Source organism: Mastacembelus armatus, chromosome 6 (assembly GCF_900324485.2).
Source record: "Mastacembelus armatus chromosome 6, fMasArm1.2, whole genome shotgun sequence".
Classification (NCBI taxonomy): domain Eukaryota; kingdom Metazoa; phylum Chordata; class Actinopteri; order Synbranchiformes; family Mastacembelidae; genus Mastacembelus; species Mastacembelus armatus.
In genome coordinates, this window is record NC_046638.1 from 1,664,323 (window position 1) to 1,687,693 (window position 23,371).

General features: G+C 41.8%; 2 protein-coding genes across 2 annotated transcripts; both read right to left on the reverse strand.

Moving 5' to 3' along the window:
- Positions 1-1,470: 1,470 nt before the first annotated feature.
- On the reverse strand, positions 1,471-9,874 carry slc13a1 (solute carrier family 13 member 1). Its single transcript, XM_026311116.1, has 14 exons — positions 9,770-9,874; positions 8,852-8,980; positions 7,930-8,066; positions 7,491-7,654; positions 7,006-7,045; positions 6,800-6,881; positions 6,266-6,417; positions 5,309-5,407; positions 4,794-4,895; positions 4,395-4,486; positions 3,582-3,676; positions 3,190-3,351; positions 1,743-1,880; positions 1,471-1,614 (listed from the first exon to the last, which is right to left on the reverse strand). The coding sequence occupies exons 1-14, from the start codon at positions 9,872-9,874 to the stop codon at positions 1,471-1,473; spliced, it is 1,641 nt and encodes a 546-aa protein (XP_026166901.1).
- An 11-nt stretch (positions 9,875-9,885) lies between these two features.
- Positions 9,886-21,816, reverse strand: iqub (IQ motif and ubiquitin domain containing). The gene is made up of 15 exons (XM_026312360.2): positions 21,409-21,816; positions 20,887-20,988; positions 20,506-20,616; positions 19,700-19,834; positions 18,587-18,754; positions 17,334-17,509; positions 15,191-15,346; positions 14,485-14,695; positions 14,214-14,389; positions 13,914-14,084; positions 13,596-13,772; positions 13,261-13,509; positions 12,948-13,133; positions 11,386-12,395; positions 9,886-10,044 (listed from the first exon to the last, which is right to left on the reverse strand). The coding sequence occupies exons 1-14, from the start codon at positions 21,569-21,571 to the stop codon at positions 12,249-12,251; spliced, it is 2,328 nt and encodes a 775-aa protein (XP_026168145.1). The 5' UTR covers positions 21,572-21,816; the 3' UTR covers positions 9,886-10,044; positions 11,386-12,248.
- Positions 21,817-23,371: the final 1,555 nt, after the last annotated feature.

Genomic DNA, 23,371 nt, shown 5'->3' on the forward strand with positions numbered 1-23,371 from the left:
TTCTTTGAACAGATCGACATTTCTGCCACTTGTGCAGATTCATCCGTTTTCATTCAAACTTACATTCAGAAGAACACTCTAATAAACCCCCAAATAAAAACACTGGAACTAAATTGGATTTTGACAATTTTCAAACATTATAATCACAAGTTACACAAATTAGTGTTTTGTCACATGGTAGTTTGAAAACATCATTCACTAGCTATAATAAATATCCACGAATACAAGACTTTTCAGTTTGCTAAAAAGAGGTCCTATTTGGTTTCATTTTCTGCTCTGGGGCATTTTCCAAACACATTTATATTTTGGCCACTTGGGGGCAGCAAAACATCTGGTCTCAGTGATTAGAAGCTGGTAAAGGAGCTGCAGCTAAAATGTTAGCAGATGCAGAGCATCATTATTATCCCACTGGAGTTGTCTTTGTGACCCCCAGATGAACCTCAGTCCAGTGTTCCCTCAGTTTGAGCTCTGGGTTTGGTCTCCACCACCTCCTGAGGGAAATCTCTGGCTCTTTAGCTGCTAAATGTTCACCAGCTGGTCTCTGGCTGTGTCTGTCTGCTGCTTGCTGCTGACAGTCATTGGTGTTGGACAGCAGTGATGAAAACACAGTAAATATTTACAGTAAATATGCTTTACAACCAAAACTTGGAAATAAAACAGGCTGAAAGTAAAATTGAGGAATTAGAATTTTTCTCTGTGAGTTCATTAACTTTCACATCAGTGTTATCTGATGCAGTGTTTGTATAAAAATATTGATAACCTGACTTTGCTGCACTGAGTAAAAGTCATCCATGAATACTTTTTGTTTTTTAGAAATATTTTCTGAAGGTGCTGTTTGTCTCACCTTTCATATGCAAGTCTGGTCATATATATTTTTATATTGTCAATAAATTCCAGGAAGACCCCAACCAACAACGTGTTAGTCCGACTCTTTATACTCTTTGACTTCCTTAACTCTTGTGCCAGTAAACAGCAGGACAGTGGATACTGGACTGAGTCAAAGAGAGTCCATGTGGTCTGGTTGTGTTGTGTTTTCTATGGCAAAGAGGAGACAGATATATCAGGCTCTGGATCCGCACAGGGAATACTAGCAGGATTGTTTCATTGTTGGCTTGAGTCTACACATGGGCTTTGTTGACAAGAAGGAAATTAAAGAATAAAACCAGATTTATTCTTTAATTATAGTGCTTAAATTTAATACCCGCAGAGAAACTTTTCGGGCAAAAACACAGACATCATACATAACCTGGTTTAAGTGGCCTGCCAGTCTTAAAACAGGAGCTGTCTCTCTGTGGGGAGGGGCTGTAAAACCACTACAAACAATAAATACATCCTCTCAGCATAGAGTGAGTAAAAACTCATTCATCTATTGCTCATGAGCTGCATTAAGCTGATTTCTCACAGCCGCCTTAAGAGGCCCGTGGAGGTCCCTGAGCCTCATGTGGAGAACCAATGCCTGGGGGCCCATCTTCAAGGTGCTGTGGAGTTGAACTCAGGGAGGACTGGCGCCCAGTCAGGGTAGGTATTCAGAGAGAAGAGTGGAACTCCCCACGTGGCCACAGCCAACAGGACAGAAAGGAGGCCTATAACGTTAACGCCAAGCCCCGCCTTCACCTGCAGCAACAGGGTTGTGGTCAAATGTACGAAGACTTAAATTGCACACTGAGTTTATGTGCATCACAGCCAGTGCAGATTTCATGACAGAGTAAATTCTAACTGCAATAACAAACCACGGAGCTCACCATGTCCATGATGCTGACGTGTCCGTAGGCAAACACGACGGCGTTGGGCGGGTTGGACACGGGCAGCAGGAAGGAGAAGGATGTGCACAGGGTGGAGGGGATCAGGACGTACAGCGGGTTGACGTGGATGGCCTCAGCCTGAAGAAGTACAAATCACAAAGTCAGGCAGCAGTGGACAGTCTCATTGTCCCTGGAGACGTTACCAACCCAGCATGTTAGCATGTCAGTGATAGGCATCTCCATGGACCATCTCCATGGACCATCTCCATGGACCATCTCCATGGACCATCTCCATGGACCATCTCCATGGACCATCTCCATGGACCATCTGCATCGACCATCTCCATGAACCATCTCCTGACAGCTCCAAGTCAAATATCACTGCACAGGTGGAAATCACATCAAAACATTTCTGCTTCAGTTCATCCCAAGCTAAGCAGCTACATCCCGGTTCAAATGTACTTCAGTAACAGTAAGTGAACAGCCCTGGTGCTGTATCCTGGTCTGTACTAATCCCAGTTTGTTGCTAGTTCAAGCTGATTAGTGTAAAGCTCCACCTGTACAAACAGTTAATAGCTCAGCAGCGTCTTATTTACGACAGTGTCATCCAGTGTCTGATTGTTGCTGCGTCTTTCATGGCCTTTTTATTCCATCTTTAACAATGAACCAAAGTGAGCTGACAAGGGCTCTGGTCACCAGTTAGTGGAGCTCCGCTGCTAAAAGTGTTCACGGAGCCGCAGCAGAGTGAAACGGTCAGACTACAACAGAAGCTGGGCCTGTGCATGAAGGTGTTACTACACTGACCTATAACTGTCAGTGGGCTGGACTTTGGACAGTATGATTGTTGGAAGCCTATAAAGGGACTGTAAAAGGAACCTCACAACTCACCGACCTAAAGATAAACTGTGATTGTACAGATCTTGGACTGACCTGTGTGGTCTTTAGTGTGTCAGTAGTGTGTCTCTCAGGTACTTGTACTAAAAGTCTACTAAAAGTTTTATCACATGGAAGCAGGCACCAGTTTAAGGAAAATGGACATTTTTATACTGGTTCACAGCCAGAGTACTGAAGTGGTATAAACTCTGGAGTCTCTGCTGGCAGACGCTGGGGGAAGTCTTTCCAGGTGTTTAGGAGAAAGCATTTTAAGTTTTTATCATTTGTTCCTTCAGTGTTGTCAGAATGGTAAACACAGTAAGCTGCGGTCTCAGTGTATAATCTTACTATCCTCTTTCTTTTTGTCACTGTTTTGTCTGAAAATTTGAAAATGAACCAAATACATTTCAGTGAATTTATAAAAATGTAATATCTAGGCTGAAAAAAACGCATTTTATCATTATTGTATTTAGTTTCTAATGACATGACAGCCAAGCACTGAGAATACAAACCCCACCTGCTGGTAAATGAAGGTAAAGAAGCATTAAAGTGTGCAAACGCTGTGAGAACCTACCAGGGGGGACAGGATGGGGAGGAAGATGGTGATGGTGGCGGCGTTGCTGGCCACCTCTGTGATTGTGGTGACGATGATGCAGGCGATCGTGATCGTGGCCAAGACTGGCAGAAAACCCAGAGGTGTCAGCAGCTCGGCCACCCACAACGACAGGCCTGATTCCTGCAGACACACACACACACACACACAACCATGAGTGCTCAGTCCCCGAGCAGGTTTGGAACCAGTTTAATGTGTATTCATGTCTGGTTTCAAGGTTCAGGACACCAGAATTAAAAGACCTGTGCTCCCTCTGCTGGAATCTAATGTATTCATAACAGTAGTTTGTCTGTAATTGCTCAGCGGACCCATGGTGGACATATGAGCGTCTCACACACACACACACACTTTACCTTTGTGCCTTCAGCGAGTGCAAAGCCTCCACCAACCAGCAGGGCAACTTTCCACGGCATTGAGGCCTGGAACTCCTTCCAGGAGATCATGGACTCTGGATGGACAGATATGGAATAGTTGGCATGCTTAGAATATTGTTAGTTACAGCCTTATTATTATGTGAGTCAGACATAATGAATAGTTAGTCCTAAGAAACTAATGAATGGAACCTGGTGACTACGGTCCAATACAAACACAGTAGGTGCATTTGACAAATCAGGGATTGGATGTTACAAACGTTTCTACAGGGAAACAAAAATAAAAATGAAATAAATGTCTTGAAACAAAAGAAGATCAATAATCAATAATCTGTGCTCAGCCTCAGTTGGCAAACCAAACCAAGCTCAGCTCACTGACGTGACTATTGATAGTATTGACCATTTAATAGTGATGGATACGTTTTCTTTGCCTCAGTGCATTTACTGTTGTAGCTGGTTGAGGTGGAACTAGTTTTAACTACTTTATAAACGGTTTGCAAGTTTAGTCCCGTGGTTCCCAACCTGTGGGTCGAGTCCTTCCAGAGGGTCACAAAATAAATGCTGACCAGTCTGACCAATCTAAGCCTGAATCAGGTTTTTAAATGAACCAGTGTGAGAAGCTGAGAAGGAACATGTGTCTATGTGGTTCCAACTTTTCTGTTAAGGACTCAAGGCAAATACCTGGGAACCACTGATTCGATCCTTAACGGTGTGTTGTATTTTATGAGCTCATCATCTGTGTTTTTATGACGTATATTAATCTGTAAAGCAATAACAACTACAGCTGTCAGATACCATATTTTCTGGAGGGTCCGTAGGCAGGAACGATAAAGAAGAGGAAACCCAGCAGCAGAGATACGGTGGCATCAGTGATGTACCCCTTTTGACTGAAACAGAGAAGAACAGAAAAAAGAAAACATCAATTAACTAAATATTCATTGTGGGAGTCTCTAAAGGGTCCAGGTGGTGTGTTCATTCTCAAAATGAAGATAAAAACCTTAAAGAAACACAAAAACAGCCACTGGAATTTTTAGTAAATATCCCTCAAACAGGTGGAAATAGCTCTTCTGATGAGGACTACTTTCAGCGGTGGATGAATCAGCGTTTGGCGCTGCTGTGAGTACTGGACTGTGTATGTGGGACTGGGTCAAAATAAACTGCAGTGAGGTGAACACATGAACACATGGGACTCACTGAGGGAAGAGAGAAGCCCAGCCCGGTATAAAACCTGGAGATCTGGTCAACCACAACGCCACCATCACCAGGAAAACTGCTCCGGTGAAGATCTCCTGGGAGCTGGAGGGAGGGAACGGATGAACACGTGAATCATAAATGGATGGATGAATGAGTAATGAGTGGGTGGACGAATAAATAAATTAGGGAATCAGTGTGAGAGGATGATTGGGTGATGGGTGAATACATGAAAATGAATGATTGGACAAATAACTGAATGAATGAATGAATTAATTAATTAATACATTAGTGAATTAATGAATGAATGCAGGAATGAACATACAGTCTGACGCAATGAATAAATGATTACATGACAGACTGAATGAATGAAGATATGACAAGGAGTGAATGAATAATTGAATGAACACATAACTGAATCTAATGAATGAATGCATAAAATAGTGGACATTAAATTGACAGGCGAATCAATGAATATATACATTAATAAATGAATGAATGAATGAATGAATGGTCACCTCATGGGTCCCAGCGACTTGTACTCGTCTTCTATCACTTTTCTCGCTGCTTTTTCTTTCTCGGTGTGTTCTCCTCCACGTCGACACAGGAACCTGAAGCTGCGCACACACAATAAACGTCACGTCATCGAGGGGCGACGGAGAAATGTGAAACAAAAACCAGTATTTCATGTCCACATTAAACCTTCTTAACATCCTGTGCTGTATCCATCTCAGAACTACAGTTTGTTTTAAGGTTGACTAGAAATGTTGAGGCTCAGAAAAGACTAATCTGTTTATCACAGCGCGAGGTATAAAACATGTTGTGTTAGCTCTCTTTATGGCTTTGACTGTGAGGTGATAAAGATTAATGTAAGTCATCTCATGCTAGGTATGTTGAGGCGACAAAGCACAGATGTGACACTGAAAGTGTGATAATAGTCACAACAACAAATAGGGAGAAAACTGACAGAGGAAAAAGTTGAAATGGAAATAACAGAAGACAGGATGTAGTAAGAATAAACAGAATAAAGAATAAAAACAAAGTTGGGAGGTGATTGATGGGGCAGATGGTGTATTGACACTCACTCAGAGCCAATGAACAGCCAGTACAGCCATATCCACGTCAGCAGCAGCATTATAACACTGATGGGCAGGCACAACATGAGCCAGTTCCCGAAGTTAATGGAGTTGCAATCTGGGTAAATCCTGAAAGTAAAGATGGTGTTTGAGCTGGATGTAATTATATTTTTTAAATGCACACAGGAGCTTTGATTGCTTTGGTTTTTGGTTCTTCTCTTTAGTGCATCAGACTAAAATAAGGAAACGTTCTTCACCGGGAAATTTTAATTGCACTTTTATATTTAGAGCACAAACTCTTTCACAGATTACTGTTCATTTATTTCATCCATTGCTGCAAATACCTTCACAGTATTTCCCTTCCTTTGTACTGTATTTTAGTTTTACTGAACCACTCACTGGTTGAGATACTCGGAGAAGATGAGGTTGGGCGAGGTTCCTGGCAGTGTGGTGATGCCGCCGATGCTGGAGGAGTATGCGATGCCAATGCACATGGCTTTACACATCATCAGGTCCTGCTTACTCCTGCAGGGAGGCCTGGCCTGTACACCCTTTGAAAACAGCAGCAGTATTAGTACTACAGGCGGTGGCACTAGTAGTAGTAGTAGTTATATTGACATTAAACAGCATAAAAATAGGCTGAGTTGGAAGTAGCTCTAGAGCAACAATTAAGAAAGTTCTATTATTAAAAGCAGTATTAGTAGCAGCAGTAGGTATTAAACAGTAAGCAAATAGTAACTGCAGCTGCAGAATCAGCAGTAAGTAGTAGTAGTAGTAGTAAAAATAGCAGTAGCGGCAGCAGTAGTTGTAATTACAATTCTAGGAGAAGTTGCAGCTGCTGCAGATTCAGAGTATCAGCAGTAATAACAGTAATATGATGGTAAGAAGTAAGTTTACAGTAAGTTTGCAGTAAGTCTGCAGTGTATTTTATACCTGAGCTGCATCAGGCTGTGACACTGGCTGTATCTGAACACAAGTGAAGGATTCATCAGGACCGTTTGGATTCTTCTTTTCACTGAGGCACAGAGGAATGCAGTATTAATAAGTACTAGAGGTACTGGAGGTACTGGACAGCAGTTTCTCTGCAGTGATAAATATACCACATGACAAAAAAAACAAAAACAGGATCTGTCACATACCTGACAATTTCACTCATCTTTCCAGTGTAGTTGTTTTCTTCTGCAACAACAACAACAGACTCTGGTTAACTTCAGTTTGTTCGTGAGAAGTTCTTAAGTTTGGGCTAACATAATATTTCTTCTCCATTACTTTTGGTCCACTTTATTTATGTGACTTTATTTCCTTCCTCGCTCTAAGGCATTTCTTCTTCTTTCTGCTTTGTTTATTTGATTTGGATCCTGTGAATCAGTAACCAATTAGACAATACCATCCAAATCATGTAGTGGGCAATTTTATACTTGTGTGTAAAAAGTGAAATGTCACATGCTGATACAACAAGGTGGAATACACAGCCCTAAGTAGTAGTAGTAGTAGTAGTAGTAGTAGTAGTAGTAGTAGTAGTAGTAGTAGTAGTAGTAGTAGTAGTAGTAGTAGTAGTAGTAGTAGTAGTAGTAGCACTAAAAATCTTCAGTGTGATTCAGTATGTGTCTGTAGGAGCAGGTACCGTCCAGCTGCAGGCAGGGGTTGTCTTTGCCGGCACATTCTGCCTTGGCCTTCATGATTTGCTGGAGAACAGCCTCCACGATGGGCATCACCATCGTTACAGCTGAGATGTTCTGGACCCACATGGAGATGAAGGCACAGCCCGACATGAAGCCCAGAATCAGCCTGTGGACGATGATCCGGAGGTCAGAGGGTCAGGTCAGAGCAGAAACTAACACAACCTCCACACTGTAACATTTCCTTTCTCACATTGGTCAAACCAGCTGAGTGTGGACTGAAGGCTCAAATGACAAGTACTGGTTTTTAAATGTAAACAATTTAATGTCACTGGGCAGAGTATGAAGGAAATACCACTATAAGGTGATGTACTACACACATGTGTTTAGTTTGTGTGTATAACAGGAAAAATGTGTGTTATATTTATGCAGGGTGCTGCTCACCATGCGGGGTTGACTCCCACCAAGGTGACGAGCCTCAGGGCGATTCTGCGGTGGAGACCCCATTTCTCGATGGAAGTGGCGAGGCAGATTACGCCGATGAGCAAGAAGTGGAAGTCTTTAAAGTACTCCTTGGCTACCTGGAGGAGAGAACAACTTTATGTGTTTTATACTGGAATGAGTCTTAAAGTCGAGGGCAGACGCATAATTTGCTGAAGACTGTGTCGCTTTTCATTTGCAGTGATAATGTACATGGTATAATGGTGGATGATTTTAGTGAATGGTGTAAATGTTCCTCTTTGAATATCAGTGTGTCGATAACGATGGAAATGATCATTGATTTTCAAAAGAAACCTTCATCTGTTTGTATTTATGATCAGACATTTGAAGTGGTGAAGCAGTACAAACATCTGGGGACAATAATTGTTATTTCATTGTGTATTATTATTAAGTGCTATGTGTGGTCGCAAAGTTATTGCTGGCTGCAAAACAAAGTGCCCCAATAGGGAAAATAAAGTTTGACCTTCACCTGAAATTGATTTGGTAAAGCTGAAAGCAAACAACTGCCTATTGAAACACCCAGCTGTCATGAAAAAAACATTAGCATTAATTTAAGTCATATTTTTGGGTGCTTGACAAATACAAACCCTAGTCACTCGCTTTTAGCTCTGTTTTTGGTCTCTACCACCATTAAGAGACACATTTTTAGGCTTTTCTGGACTGACAGCAGTAAAGCTGTGGGCTGTACAGTTAATCAAGGAGCTGGACTTTACTGTAAAACTGATGGTTAATCATTTTCCATAGTTTAACCACTAAAGGCAACACCTTTGACCCATTTTTTACACTGTTATTATTGAAAGGACAGTTTATAGCTGCTTTAAACGAAGAAGATGGAACTGGCTTGATAATAGAGAGATGGACTCACGGCGGAGGACTTCATGACACCAAACAAGGGGAAGAGGATGGCCGGAAGCATGGCGGTCATGGACAGAGGGATCACCTCTGTCATCCAGTATGTCGCCATCAGCAGCAACACAAACGCACATTCTGCCTCCTACGGCGACAAAACAAGGATCAGTCTGCACTGATGTGTGACAGTAAGCTCAAAAGCAAAGCAAAGCTTGTGTTAAAGCACATATGCTTAGAATAATCCCTCAGCAGCCACGATGTAGTGCTGCTGCACTGAAGTGATGGGAAAATCACAGTTTCCCTCCTTCAAAGTTTTGCATTTCATTTTATTTTGATATTCTCAAGAGTTTGCCTCTTACTTGTTGTTTATATTGTTTCACGCTACAGTTTGTGTGTTTTTATTACAATAACATCTGGCACATTGATGCAGCTGTAACCCTTTCTGAAAACTCAGTTAAGATTTGTTCTCCAGTGGGATGCAAACCTGGCTACCATCTGCTGTGTGATGCTGGATAAAGGAATTCACACTCATTCACTTAAATATAAAGTGACTGTGCTGTAAAACCAAAACTAAGAGCTAAAAGACGCTAAACTGCTTCGTAGAGCTTCAGTGGTCAGGGAGAGAACTGGTTCTTAGGTGAACACTTTGAGCAACACCTGTACAATCAAACAGTCATGTGATCCATTGTTAATTCATAACTCTACTCATTGAAGCTTTGGCAAAAAAAGAAGCTCCTCCCACACATCTGGTTTCCATAAAAGGTGAAATGCAGAGACGGTGACGTCAAAGACAAACTCTAATGATTATGTCAGTTAAGAAATCACAACATATTTTAGTACAATTCAGTACAATGACCTTCTTTCATCCCTTCATTTAATATAGTTGCCCTTTGCACTGGTCTGGTTCTTAGCATGTAGAGTAAAGGGGACGCACCTTCTGCCTGAAGACAAGAGGAAGAGGAAGCAGCAGCAGCGGCATAAGGACGATCAGGGCCACGTTGTGGTAGTTCCACAGTCCTTGACGCAACTTTTTCAACATTTTCTTTTCTTTCTTTCTTTCTTTTGTCCTTCTGCTGAGACACTTTATGGTTTGTAGAGTCAGGTTGGCCTTGTTTACTCAGACTGCTGGAGGTCACAGGTTATGTGTCCAGATGTGTTGAGGTTTTCTTGAGCAGAACACCAAATCTGGGTAATTGCTGCTGGTTAACTCTGTTCCAACACAAAAGCGAGATATTAATGATGGGGCTAGGCTAGCAGTTTCCCCCTGCTTCCAGTCTGTGTGCTAAGCTATGCTAACCATAACCTACCTGCACTAAATACATATAGAAATGAAACTGATGTAAATCTGAAACAACTGACACTGGATTTAACTCCTTCAAAACATTTGAGGATGATGAAGATGAAGACGGGGACAGTGATAATGTGTGATATTTGCACAAAGCAATGGCAAACTTAAAACTGTCACGTTAAAAAGTGGTAAGTAGTAAAGTGTGTAACTGAATAAACATTCAGAGGATAAAGTGCAGTGGATACTGGTGTTTCATTTACCTTAACGCTTCCATTTTCTTGTCTCAGTGTACTCATTGAACTCACTTTTAGGCTGAATTTCCCAGAAAGCATTAGGGGTCCAGTGGGTTGTAGATAATTTAACACAATGTAAGATATTTGTGAGAGAAAATGGAAAACTATTTTTTTTTTTTTTTTAAGTTTGTCCTTGTGTAAGAAAATCAGTCACTGTTCATTGGAAGTAAATGTTTAGAGTACATAGTTGATGCCTGCTCGAATTCTTAGAAATATTTTGCCTGAATCATAACTGTGGTTTGACAGTGGATTGAATATTTGACATATTTGTCCCACTTTCACCGTCATATCTGCCAGCTCCTCTGGGACTGAACATTTCACCGGGCTAAAATAAATAAGACATACCAACATCCAATTCAGGCTGGAAGCAAATTGTTGTAGGAGCAAGTCAGTCTAATGCCACAACACGTTAAGAATTTATGATAGGCTGTAGTTGGTTCATCAGGATGCATGATATCTACAAGTTTTAAAGGACTTTTGTCTCTTTCTTAGAGTGTTTGAAAAGAACAAATCTGAAAATATTACAGACTTGGGCCTTTGGTCTAATTTTGATCACAGATATCTGCTGGAAACATTGCACTTACATGACACCTGCCTTACCTTTGACCGCCACTAAAATTGAACTGAAGTTCAGTGAGTTCAGCTTGGCCCGCTACACAGTTCACGTCACACACACTACTGACTGAATTTGTGTGAAATACATAATAAATTAGAAGATTTTTGAAACTTGGTTTACACTGTGTTTCAAATTTACCAGTTAACACAAATAAATTAATAAAAACTGAATAAAACCCACAACTTGTGCCATTAGTCTATAACAAGCTTAAAACTCATCAACCACTTTTTAACCTTTTATAAGGTAAACAAATACATTTTAGGCCTAGTTTGATTTTTCAGCTATGATTTAATTAAAAAAAAATAAAAACACAGACAGAATAAGCTCCTGATAATTAGAGCAGTAGATCTCACCTCACTCGCTGATCCGGGCTCTCTGGGTGTAGGAGCATCTGCATACATCCCTGCTATTAAGTCCTCCTTTAATGGGCTTTACCACTCCTCAGGTGTCACATGGTGAGAGATAAAAAACAGAAGCAGACTCTTCGCGGAAACAGAAAATGTGAACATGAATTAGTTCCTAGAACATGTGCTACCCTTTAACTCCTTGTATAAAGGTCCAGAAGGAACATGTTCCACTGAAACATACCAGAAGGAACATGAATTTGGGGCAAGCTGGAAATACTGAAATTATGGATTAAATTGTGGATTTAGTCAAGATTCCTTGAATATTTTACACCAACAACAGACGAGACAGAGTGTGTTAGAGTATGATTAACCCACATTATGTCAGAGTTTTTAGTTTTAATTCATTCATACAGTGATTTAATGAATAAGATATACTCAGATCCTTTACTTAAGTAAAAGTACAATGTAAATATACAGTACAACATTACTGTAATCCTACTTCAGTACAAATACAGAAGTATTATCAGCACAATAGATAGAGCATATCAATAGTAATCAGTAATAAAAACTACTTTTATCACATATAACATTAGTGTAGAACCTTACAACCCTTTAGTAAAACACAAAAAGCCTAAGGTGGATTTCAGGATGAGCTTATTGTATAATTTCTGGGAGGCTGAGGCTCTAAGAACAACATATAAAGGTCACTACATTCTACTTTCAGAATAAAAGCACCAAACCTAAATGAATTAATTTCCAAGTCAAACAATGAGTCAAACCATCATGACCTTCATTTTAGATTTCACAGAAAAGAATGTGACAAAGTGAGAGAAGGAAAAATGACAAAAGAAGAAACCGCAGGGTGGATCTTAATGAGCTGAGGCCGCTGTGGTGTCGCCCAGGGCAGCAGCCGAATGGGAGTGCAGGTACCCAGCCATGACAGGGATTTGGCCGAAGTGGCGTCGAGCCAGCATGTGGTTGTGTTCGATCCTGCGGATGAACATCGCCTCGTACGTCTGAACACAGACACACACGCACAGGAGGGAGACTAAGTTTATGCAACAGCTGGAGTCACACTCAGATTAACAGCTGCTCAGCATGTTTAAACAGGAACAAACACATAAAGCAAAGTGCTGGTGACTGACAACGAGGGTTGGGATCAGCTGTCACGGTGCAACATCTATACAAAGTTCAATTTATAATCTTCCCTTTTGAAGACGAAGCAGAACGTTCAGTTTTTAGTTTGTAGAAGGACCTGTCTAGTTTAACCCGATCTGTGCCCCCAGCACAAAGCCAAATCCAAGAACGTGCTCGTTGACTGCCCATGTTTCCTACCCACCCAGATTTAACCTTTGACAGGACAACTGACCTTCCAAATTAGGTCAATAAAAGTGGGAAGATAATGTTGACTCTACTCTGTGGATGAACAAATCAATGTTTTTTTGTTTTCAGGCATTAATGTTAACCAGATGTAGACACATAGAGCCTGGGGTTGTTGAAACAGCTCCTGCAGCGGAAAATATCCACATGTGTGATGGGAGTGTGTCTACATGTCGACATGCACGGACCTTGTGGACATCTTGCACCTCCAGGTGAGCTGAAGTCTCTTCTTTGGACAGCAGGATGCAGTTCCAGGGGCTCCAGTCCTTTTTAGGTTCCCAGCGGACAAACACCAGGTTGTAGAGGTCAGTGCTAGCGTGGAGGGCTGAGCGGGACCCCCAGATCACCTCCACCAGGTACCGTACATCCTCCACCTGAGAAGAAACACATAGACATTAGAGTTAGGTTTTCTGCACCAACAAACATCACAGCAAACTGTGCAGGATCATCTGAAGCGATGTTGTTCCAACTGGCAAACACAGGGAGTGAAAGTGGCGTCACCTGCAGCAGGAAGGGGATCTTGGCATTCTTGCTGACCCGCTGCTCGTCGGCCCTCAGCCTCTTCAGGATGCTTCTGTAGCAGGAGAAGTCATCACGGGACCTTGCTATGTTGTCAAGTCGAGCACAGTCCCGGCACCGACCGCTCAGACGGGCGCCGGCAGCCGGGCTGAAGTCGGCAGAGCGCAGATAGCGCTGACAGCTGCGGCAGAGGAACATATCGTTCCTCAGCTGGGAGAGATTCTGGGGAACCTGGGATGGATTTTAGATTATATAGAGATATTTACACCCTCAAGTGCCCGAAACATACAACATCACACCAGCAGGCCTCTGCTCACCTTCAGCAGCTTGGCCACTTCAGGGTTAAATGCTGGTGTCTTGATGTACTGCAGGAACAGCGTGGAGATCCTCTTCCTCAGTCCCTCCAGACTGGCTACCTTAACCCCCCGAGTCATCAGGTCTACCTCCCTGTCAATCAAATCCACGATGTCCCGGGTCAGCTGACAGTCATGCTCCTGCCCAATAAGGACGAAAATAGAAACATCATAATACTGTGACATACAGACATCATAAAGTCTATAACATCTGATTGTCTGCTTGTTCTTGGCAAACGTTGTACGTTCCTCTGATGTAGTCTGTTGAGGAGTGTGAGGCACCTTGACGGTGTGTTTGAGTGTCATCAGGACGAGGAGTCTCTGGTCCTGGTTGCTAGTGGTCTGGTTCACGCTGTTGTACAGATCCCGCAGCTCTCTCGCTCTGAGTGTGTGTTGACTGTCCATCTCAATCAGACGACCGTCTGCTGCTTGCCACCGATGAGGAGCCGCAGACTGAAACACACCAGAATACTGTTAGTATTACCTCTGAAAGTACTACTAACACTACTGCCGATAATACCAGTACTAGTACTAGACTGAACCTAGAGAGCTGGAAGGGGAGAAGGAGCAGTGACCTCTGACCTTGTCCAGGAAGTTCCTGATGGTTGCGTCATAGTTGTTGTTTTGGACGGCGATGCGATGACGTCCTATGGCGGCGATGAGCTGCATCTCCTGCTCCAGCAGTGAGCAGAGAGCTGCCTTCCTCTCGGCTCCTCGTAGGGACAAGTTGATCTGCTGCTCCTCCTCACGCCTCCACTCTGAAACACAGAACACATTGTGTTCATCGACGCCTTTTCCAGCTGTATAGTAAAGTGGCACCTCCTCATGCCCAGCGTCCCCTCTCTCAGCCTACTCTCCAGAGCGTGGTACAGCAGGTTGAAGTCCTCCCTCCTCTGTGGGTTCAGCCAGCGCTGGCGGCGGTCCCTCAGCTGCTCCTCCTTCTCCTCATTCCTCTGCTTCTCCTGTAGGTCCAGCCAAGCCAGTCGCCGGTCTCGCTCCTGCCTCAGCCGGTTCACCGCCTGCTGGGCAAGCCAGCGCCGAGCGTACGACTGCAGACAGATCAGCTGGTGATGAGGGGAAGAGGAAAGCAGGTCACCACGGCTGAGCAACAAATACAACCAGCAGCAAAAACATCACAGACTATTTTTGATTTTATACAGTATCTTCGTGTCAGTATAAATAGAGTTTCCAATAAATGAATTTATTACATTATTATTGAACGTTTGAGTGTGGTGTCTTGTCTTTTGTTATCTGCTCTTTAATGTTAGGTTTAATATATGTCTTTATTAGGAACACAGACTTAAAAGTCATATTTTAGTGTTTTTCCAAAATGAAAATATCTCTAAGATTCAGACTTTTTGCTCCCATAGCAGTGAGGCCAAAGAATGGCACTAATGTCCATCTGTACAAAACTCCAGTCCAGTGCAAGATATGTCAGAACTAATTAAAGCCACTTTACACTAAAATCCACTATGGGTTTTCTGTGGTCACCAGCAGATTCAAATGTCACTGCCACATATAAAAGACACACTTCACTATGACCACACAGAGTCACCCACAGCTCGCAGCCTCCTGCCATGATACTCGTCAGCGGTGGTGTAGTTGCCAGGGACAACCAGCTTGTTGTTGATGCAGGAGATGTAGCAGCCGATCCCGGTCATCTGGGTGGAGACGCTGACCGGACATTGCTGGGCCTGAGACTTCAGCTCTACTGTCTGACAGAACCACAGACAGAGACCCAATGAATTTAAAGAAGCTTCTAAAAGCCAACACTGTCACCTTTCTTTTTCATTTTTAAAGATGCATTTATTTCTTTGTTAGATAGAGCGGAAAATATTAGAAGCATGAAAGAAAAACTTGAATCTGACCTGATTCCCGTATAAATAAAACACTTTTAAAACCACAGGTAATATTGGGTGGTAAACAGAAAGAAGAGCTAAGAAGACAAAGAAGGCAGGTTCCTGTGATTAGTGAACAGTCTTTACTGTGGGGTGACAGGCGCTGACGACACCACACAGCAACAGACAGACAGAGGTCTCATTACTGCAGCGCCGTGTGTGTGTGTGTGTGTGTGTGTGTGTGTGTGCCTTCACGTGTACATCTATAATGAGCCAACCGCCATCATTATAGAGAGACCATGTCCCTTTGTACCGCCTCGTATTTCTTTTAAAATTACACCACGGTACGTTTCTTCATGGGGGCGGTACAGTGATGCAGTGGTTAGCACTATTGCCTCATAGCTAGAACGATCCAGCGTCAAATCCCAGTTGACCCCGGGGTCGTTCAGTGTGGAGTCTGCATGTTGTCCCTCCCACAGTCCAAACACATGCAGGTCAGGTTGGTTGATTCTAAGTTGCCCGTAGGTGTTGAGTGTGTGTCTGTCTCTGTCAGCCCTGTGATTGGCTGCTGATCTGTCCAGGGGGGACCCCACCTCTCACCCAGTGCATTCTGGGATTGGCTGCAGCCCCCTGTAACCCCGAATGTTCCAGGGTAAACAACAGAAGATGGATTTATTTTTGTGAGGGAGAAACACACTAACAATCGTCTGATCGTCTGCTGAAAATTAAAATATTCAGAAAACTTTGATGGAGCTCAAGACTCATTATGACGATGGTCATTATCTTACAAACGTTATAAACGTAGGGGCCATTACTGTATGAGACTGTTGCTGATGTCTCAGTGCAGATAATTCACCTCAGATTACACTCAGAGTAATCAAATATCTGTCTCCCGTCACAGACTGACTGCAGTGTCATTTTTAGGGACATGCCAATCTGTAAAAAATGTGAAATTCAAAGCAAAGTCAGAGACACATGAAAAGGTTTGCAGAGATTTGTGTGTGTGCACCTCGCCAAATTAAAGGCACAAACTGGGGCTTTCGCACCATCTGTAATGCCACCGAATGTGTGAAGCTGAAATCACACAGTTGATCCAGGTTCATAACCATAAAGGCATTCAGGGTCAGAATACAGCAGATGGCTGTGGTAATAAGAGATGGACAGTCTGTTTGTTCCAGTCTGATAATCAATATACAAACGTTCCCAGGTTTTCTCTGAAAATCAAGATTTGATTTTGGCAAGAAGCCATGGGATCTTAATTCCTGGCATTCAAACCAAGCTCCGATTTGTTGGTAGGTATTAAAATGATACAAGGAACATGGTGAAGTCCTGAGGTCTGTTCCAAGAAGCACATATGCTCAGCTGTCTGGAAAACTTTGCTGAGAACAAACTCCCTCACATCATACATGCAGTCTGATGTAAAAAGATGGTTTCCAAGTTTGATTCAGCAGAGTTATTGGATAACTCAGTGCACCTGCTTCTTGGAAGGTTAAGACTTCATGAAATGGTCAGTTGAACTTCCTAGAAAAATGCTACTTCCTGGAAAGCAGTGGATCCTCAGTTGTGCTGCTGTCCAAAAGTCAAGACAATAAAATTAGGGAGTTCATTTACGCTATTTTCTTCTCTCTGTAATTAGATTGTTGATTTTGCACGTGAAATCATTTACCAAGCCTGAATGGGAATGCTGATTTGCAGTAATGAGTGACCTTTAAAAGCAACAAACAGACATCCAGCTTCAAACTGCAGCTCCGTTTTACTCTGCTGTTCAGTTTCATGTGTTTTTTATGTTTCTATTTTTATTTTTAATCCAGTATAGTTCAGTATAGTTATTTCTGTGTGATAACTCTGAAGCTCTGTGTTGTACCTGTGTGTTGCGGCTGAAGACGACCACTCCTTTCTCTGGTCTCCTCTTGGGCAGAGTCTGGACAAAGGCGTGGTGGTACTCCGCCCCCGTCAGCCGGTGTCTGTAGCCGCCCAGGAAAACCTTCTGTTGACGTGGACGCTCGATCTCCACCACCACCTCCTGGAACACTTCATCATCTGGACGTGACAGAGATCATAATGTACAAAAAGTTTGAGGTTTGGCCATTTTGTCGGTTGTAAATAGTGTTTTTGGGATCTGAAACAAGAAAACAAAACAACTTTTACTTTGGTCTGTAGGTTTGAGTGTGTAAGGTAGTGGTCAACCCTGCAGAAAATAATCCTGGATCTGAAGTCGGACTGCTGCTTTACAATGAATGATTATTTTAAGGTTTATTGCATCTGTCTGAAGCAAGATAAAGTGGTTTTTATCTCCATATGCTCCATTTCTACTAATAAGTTCATTTACAACATTTGTGTTATCTGTCCACCTCCAAACCTCATGGGAAGTGTAGTTGTGTAAGAATCTGAAGACGTATTTCTTATTTATCTTAGTTGTACAACTGTTCCTTCTGGAAGTTAAAATGCAACTAACCTTTATATTATCTTGAGTTGATAAGGACACAGCTCTGTTTCCCCCTATATAACACGAAACGTTTTAAAGTGAAAAAGCCAAATAACACAGACAAGCCGACCCTGAAGCTTCACAGAGATCAAAGTACAGAGCAGGGAAGAATAAGAGCACTGACTGACTGGATTTGGACGCAGGCATTTACTCCACCACACACACCTGAAAAAATGTCTACATTCACAATCTTAACTGTATAAACGTTAGAAGGCAGATTCCAATCCTGAGATGCCAATACATGCACTAAATACATGAGGATAGAAAAAGTGGACTTTTTTAAACTTTCACCAATAACAATGAAATTAATTGTTAAATCAATGAAAAAAAGCTTTTACAACTTAAATGCTTCACGTCACTGTGTGTGTGTGTGTGTGTGTGTGTGTGTGTGTGTGTGCCCTGTATATTGATAGGTAAGAATCATTGAGAGATGACCAGATGCTCCACACAGACACATAACTTTTCCAGAAAGGAGACGTGTCCCTGATGCTACGCAGCCCAGTGAATCAATTTAGACCCTACTAAATGTCTCACACACACACACACACACACACACACACACACACACGCACGCACGCACATGCACACACAATCAGCCTGCAGAGACAGCACAGAGGACGTGATGTACTCACCTGTTTGGACTCGTACAGTGATGACGTCGGGCATGTTGTCATGCTCCGGAGGACGAACGGGACGGAGTGGGTGGGCTGTTGGGTCAGTGGAGCTCATTTCCATTCGGGTGGAGCCGTGAGGCCGGACGCCAAGCTCCATCAAGGTCTGCTGCTCCTCCACCACTCTGCCTGAAACCAGAACAGGCCGGTCATGCTGACTCAGAGAAAATATAACACACTGCAAATTAGTCTCTGAAAGTACGTTTGGTTATGTCATAAGAGACAATTGCATTTTATTGCATTTAGGACAAAGGTAGGTTTATAATGTTCTACAAAAAGTCATATTAACATCAAGCAGGTTTTTATGTCACAAGTCCCACATTCTCTCTATAAATAGTGGGACTGAATGACATTAAGTTGGTTTCAGGATTTCATCAGAATCAGTTAAGTAAAATACAAACGAATGCATGTTTTTATCATTCTGTGAATAGCAGGAGTTAGTTCATCAGTCAAACCTGGAATAGGAAAAAAAGTCGAAAACATTAGGGCAGTTTATTTTCGGTGTTAATTTGGTTGAACTTTCCAGCGTTTCCACTAATCATTTTAAATGTGCAAACTGAAATGCAAATAAAAACCTTTGGATGGAAACCCACCAATTATAAAAGAAAACTATCTATTGTTAAAAAAAAAAAGAAGCACATCTCCAGCTCAGTTATGAAGAAATGAATGTGCTCATTTTCCTTAACAATTCCTGTCTGTTTCTTATGGGATTTCACATATTTTATATTCAAAATTCACGCTTGTAAACTTCTAATTATGTATGACCGTGCAGGGTTAGGGTTACAGGCAGAGTGGGTATGTGCATGTATGTGAATGTAAAAATAAAATAATGTGATGTGCATGACCTGGGGGAAAATGTGGAGCGAATCTACAGTTTTATAAACAAGATTTATTTGGAAAAAAGTAACAGCCACATACTTTTACTGTGTCAAACTCGTCAGCCTTGACCTTTAGATGTAGTTTTGGGTACCTGGGGTCATTAACCAAACATGTAAGTGACATTTAAAAGAAAAAAAAAACAAAAACATTCCTGCTTTTTTTTGCATCAAACATACCACTAGTTTAAAAACGTACCATCCAGTGAGATCTGCAGAACTTCTGGAGGGACTTTGAGCTCTGAGGCGAGGTGACGTTTCAGCTCCTGGATGCTGAGACCAATGGTGAAGGCCACGGTCAACACATGACCCTCTGGCACCAGCACCACCTTCACTGCAACCACACACAGAGATATGCTATTGCTTTAGGCTTAGCTCCATGATCTGTCACCTTTATGTTGTGAAATTGTACTATGACAGTGTTATATTGCTTTTCATAAGCATAATAAAAAAGAACAATCTCCCTATTCATCATAAAGTGATTTTAATTGTGTCTTTGATGGATTTTATAATCAGTCGGGTCTTATAAAATTTTCATTGAACTGAGATTAAGTTCAGTTGCACATCATCAGTCTCCAGAGTCTCCATCCACAGTCCTAGAACTGGGGGTTTAGTTATTGTCATTTCCTAAACAACATATTGATCCTCATGTATAATACCTGTATCAGGTTACATTAAAACAGCACAGCAGGTCTCAGCCACTGCTTCATTTCAGCCAATAATACGTGAACATTTTGTTAATCACATAATACCTGCATATTTTAAGGTATGGTTATATAATGCATTGGAATCTTATCGCTCAGTGATGATATAAAAGTGATATTTAAATGGAATTAGCTGCAAATAGATTAAGAGATCTATTTAAGTTCTATCATGTAAAAGCAACAGAGCAAACTGAATCTCATCAGGCAGCATCAGGACCATTGCGATAATGAACATTAATGTCCACTATAAAACACTGTTGTTGTGTTCATATGCCTTAACATCTGTAAGTCTGAGTTTCACCTGTAGCTGTTGAGCTTCCAACATCTTCTGTTCTCGGAGGATCTCTAATCTGCTCAGCATCATCAGGCAGATCAGCCTGAGTTTCAGCTTCTTCCACGGTCTGCAGCTCATCTGTACAGTCCAGAGAGTTAAGGATCTCACATGAAATACATCTGACTGCCTGTTAATCAGTCTGCAACCTTAGTTTATATCTCAACAACCACTGGCTGTTTGTTTATAGATGTTTGTCTAGGGTAAATAATGACAATGTGCCAATAACATATTCTCTAATGGCAGCTCAGCTGAGCCCTTTTATATAATATATTGTGAGAAAACTCACATGAATCAAACCATCCATGTTTTCATCACACTGCCTTAATATCAGTCACTGAATTGTCTCACCAGTTTCTACTGGATTTAAAGTATTTTCTGTCATGTGAAGCTGCTCGTTGTCGCCAGGCAGATCAGCCTGAGTTTCAGCTTCTTCCACATCCTCCAGGTCATCTGTACAGTCCAGAAAGGTAACACAATTAGACTTACACCTTGAAACACTAATCATTCTGATAGCTTAATAAATGCATCCATCACACAACCAGGACATCTGCAATTATAAGTAAGGTTTAAGAAGCTGAACTTCACGGTTTTAAATTCTTTAAAGCAAGATTTTGTTTGGAAATTTTGGACAGTTTTATCATTTTAATATTTATTCCTCCTTATGTTCTTTTAAGGATCTGAGCTGAAACTTTACCAAAGACCTTAGCCTCAAACTGGACTCACCTGGACTTAAACTAGACTCACCAGGGGTCAAAGTGGACACACCTGGTGTCAAGCTGGACTTGCCCAGAGTTAATCTGGACTCACCTGGGGTCAAAGTGGACACACCTGGTGTCAAGCTGGATTTGCCCAGAGTTAATCTGGACTCACCTGGGGTCAAAGTGGACACATCTGGTGTCGACGTGGCGGGCTGCACCTCCTCTCCATCACTTCTTTGCTCTGTGTCGTCCTCTGGCGGCTGCTCTGTAGTGTGTCCATCTGTTTGTGGGTTTGTTATCGTGTTATCCTCCTCATATTCTCTCAACTCTTCCATGGCAGTTTTGACTGAGCGGCTAATGCTAAAGCGTTAGCTTCGTCACTCAGCTGAAGTTACCAAACGAGTCTAAAAGAGCTCTGAGCCACCAGGGCAGGGATGACACGGCAAGAAACGGATCCACCTTAGTCGCTCAAACTTCTTCCTTAATTCATTGAGCGTTTTATTTTACTTATTTAACGAGGTATTAAGTTAGCAGCTAGCTAACGCTGCCTTCCTAATGTTAACTTGGTTTCCTGGCAACGCCGGAGTTTACACGTTGCTATAACAACCAGGAGACACGTCACGTCCGTGTACAAGCGGAACCATATTTATTTACCATTTTTTTAGTATTTCATTTTATTTATTTATTTATTTTACCTGTTATTAATTGGAACTAAGTAAGTCCTGCTGCATGGGCAAATAAAGTCAAATAAAAAGATGGAAGCTGAAATTAAATGTAATAATGCTGTTTGTATGAGTATTAAATTAAGACCATTTCAAATTCTTAATTTCAATTTCCAGTTTCTTATGGATATCCCTCGCTACCATGCTATTTTTAGTTTTAATACCTCATGTTTAGGTATCGGGGTTGTGTTTAGTTTATTATATTAAATATCTTCTTTATATGAGTCATTGTTGTATTATTTGACCTTTAACGTGCGTACCATATGCAGTACTTATGTGGGAGCATATTAACGTGGGTAAACCTTTAGTGATTAAGCAGCTGAGCAGGTTTTGGTGGAGATGTGGTAAAAATATTCACATTAGAAGAAGAAAAGTTCAAACACAAGCCGTTTTCCTTAACTACACTTTGATATGATCGAATCAGATTTGCTGGACTATGACGAGCATTTATTTTACAATTTTAATATCCAACCTTTTCAGACTGCTCTAAAACTATAAGCTGAATGAGGAAGCATTCAGTGCTTGGCCTTCAAAGTAAAAGTCCTATGAAATGTCACCGCTTTCAAAAATCTAAGCTGTGCGTATTTAAGTTGTGACTTCAAAGTTGCAAAACTAGTAGAAGTAAAAATTAAGCAGTAAACCATTAGAGCACATGAGGCGGTACAAGTAATATTAGTATTTATAATGGTAGTTATAATTTTCACTGAGCCACGGAGTCAGAAACATCAACAAAACCATGCACAGTTTATACTTGGGCCAAACATGAAAAGCTGGTTGTGTCAGTGTGAAGATGAAAACCAGTCTTATTTTAGTCATTTCATAGTGTCTCTCTCTCTGCGTTGATGTATAGGAGCTTTACATGGAGATATTTAAGTCTGAGAGCCAGAGGAGGCGACATGGTGGTCACTGTAAAGCTTCACTAATCTGCTGCCGGACATCTGCTGGCTCTGCTGGCTCACACAGGCTACAGCAGAGCAGCAAGACCAGTGTAAACCTGTCACACATCTATTTATTTAAAAGCACATAATAACATGATATGTGGCCCTGTGATGGACTGGTGACCTGTCCAGGGTGGACCCCTGCCTTTCACCCAGAGAGAGCTGGGATAGGCACCAGCAGATCCCCGTGACCCTGGTTAGGACTAAGGGGGTATAGATGATGGATGGATGGATGGATGAACATGAACAGGACATGAAACAACACTAGAGCCTGAGGCAACAACTGCATTGCATTTTGGGCATTTTGGAGCATCCAGGATTATCACCATTAAAGTTTATATTACCAAAGGTTGCCTATTTATGGGGCCTACACAGCTGATGAAAAGTAACATGATCATCCTATCAGAGTCCTGTCCACCTGACAAATGAAAGTCCAATACTTATTTTATCTCATCTTATTTTATGTTCACCACCA

What these genes read in the sequence shown, in the direction of transcription:
- slc13a1 (XM_026311116.1), bottom strand. Translation starts at nt 9,874, where the DNA reads ATGTTGAAAAAGTTGCGTCAAGGACTGTGGAACTACCACAACGTGGCC. An exon ending in AAGATGAGTGAAATTGTCAG is followed by an intron (nt 6,882 to 7,005) that starts GTATGTGACAGA and finishes TCTGTGCCTCAG; the next exon opens with TGAAAAGAAGAATCCAAACG. An exon ending in TTCTCCGAGTATCTCAACCA is followed by an intron (nt 5,408 to 6,265) that starts GTGAGTGGTTCA and finishes GTGTGTGCGCAG; the next exon opens with CTTCAGGTTCCTGTGTCGAC.
- iqub (XM_026312360.2), bottom strand. Translation starts at nt 21,571, where the DNA reads ATGGAAGAGTTGAGAGAATATGAGGAGGATAACACGATAACAAACCCA. An exon ending in TCTTCAGCCGCAACACACAG is followed by an intron (nt 15,347 to 17,333) that starts GTACAACACAGA and finishes TGGTTCTGTCAG; the next exon opens with ACAGTAGAGCTGAAGTCTCA. An exon ending in AAGTGGCCAAGCTGCTGAAG is followed by an intron (nt 13,510 to 13,595) that starts GTGAGCAGAGGC and finishes AATCCATCCCAG; the next exon opens with GTTCCCCAGAATCTCTCCCA.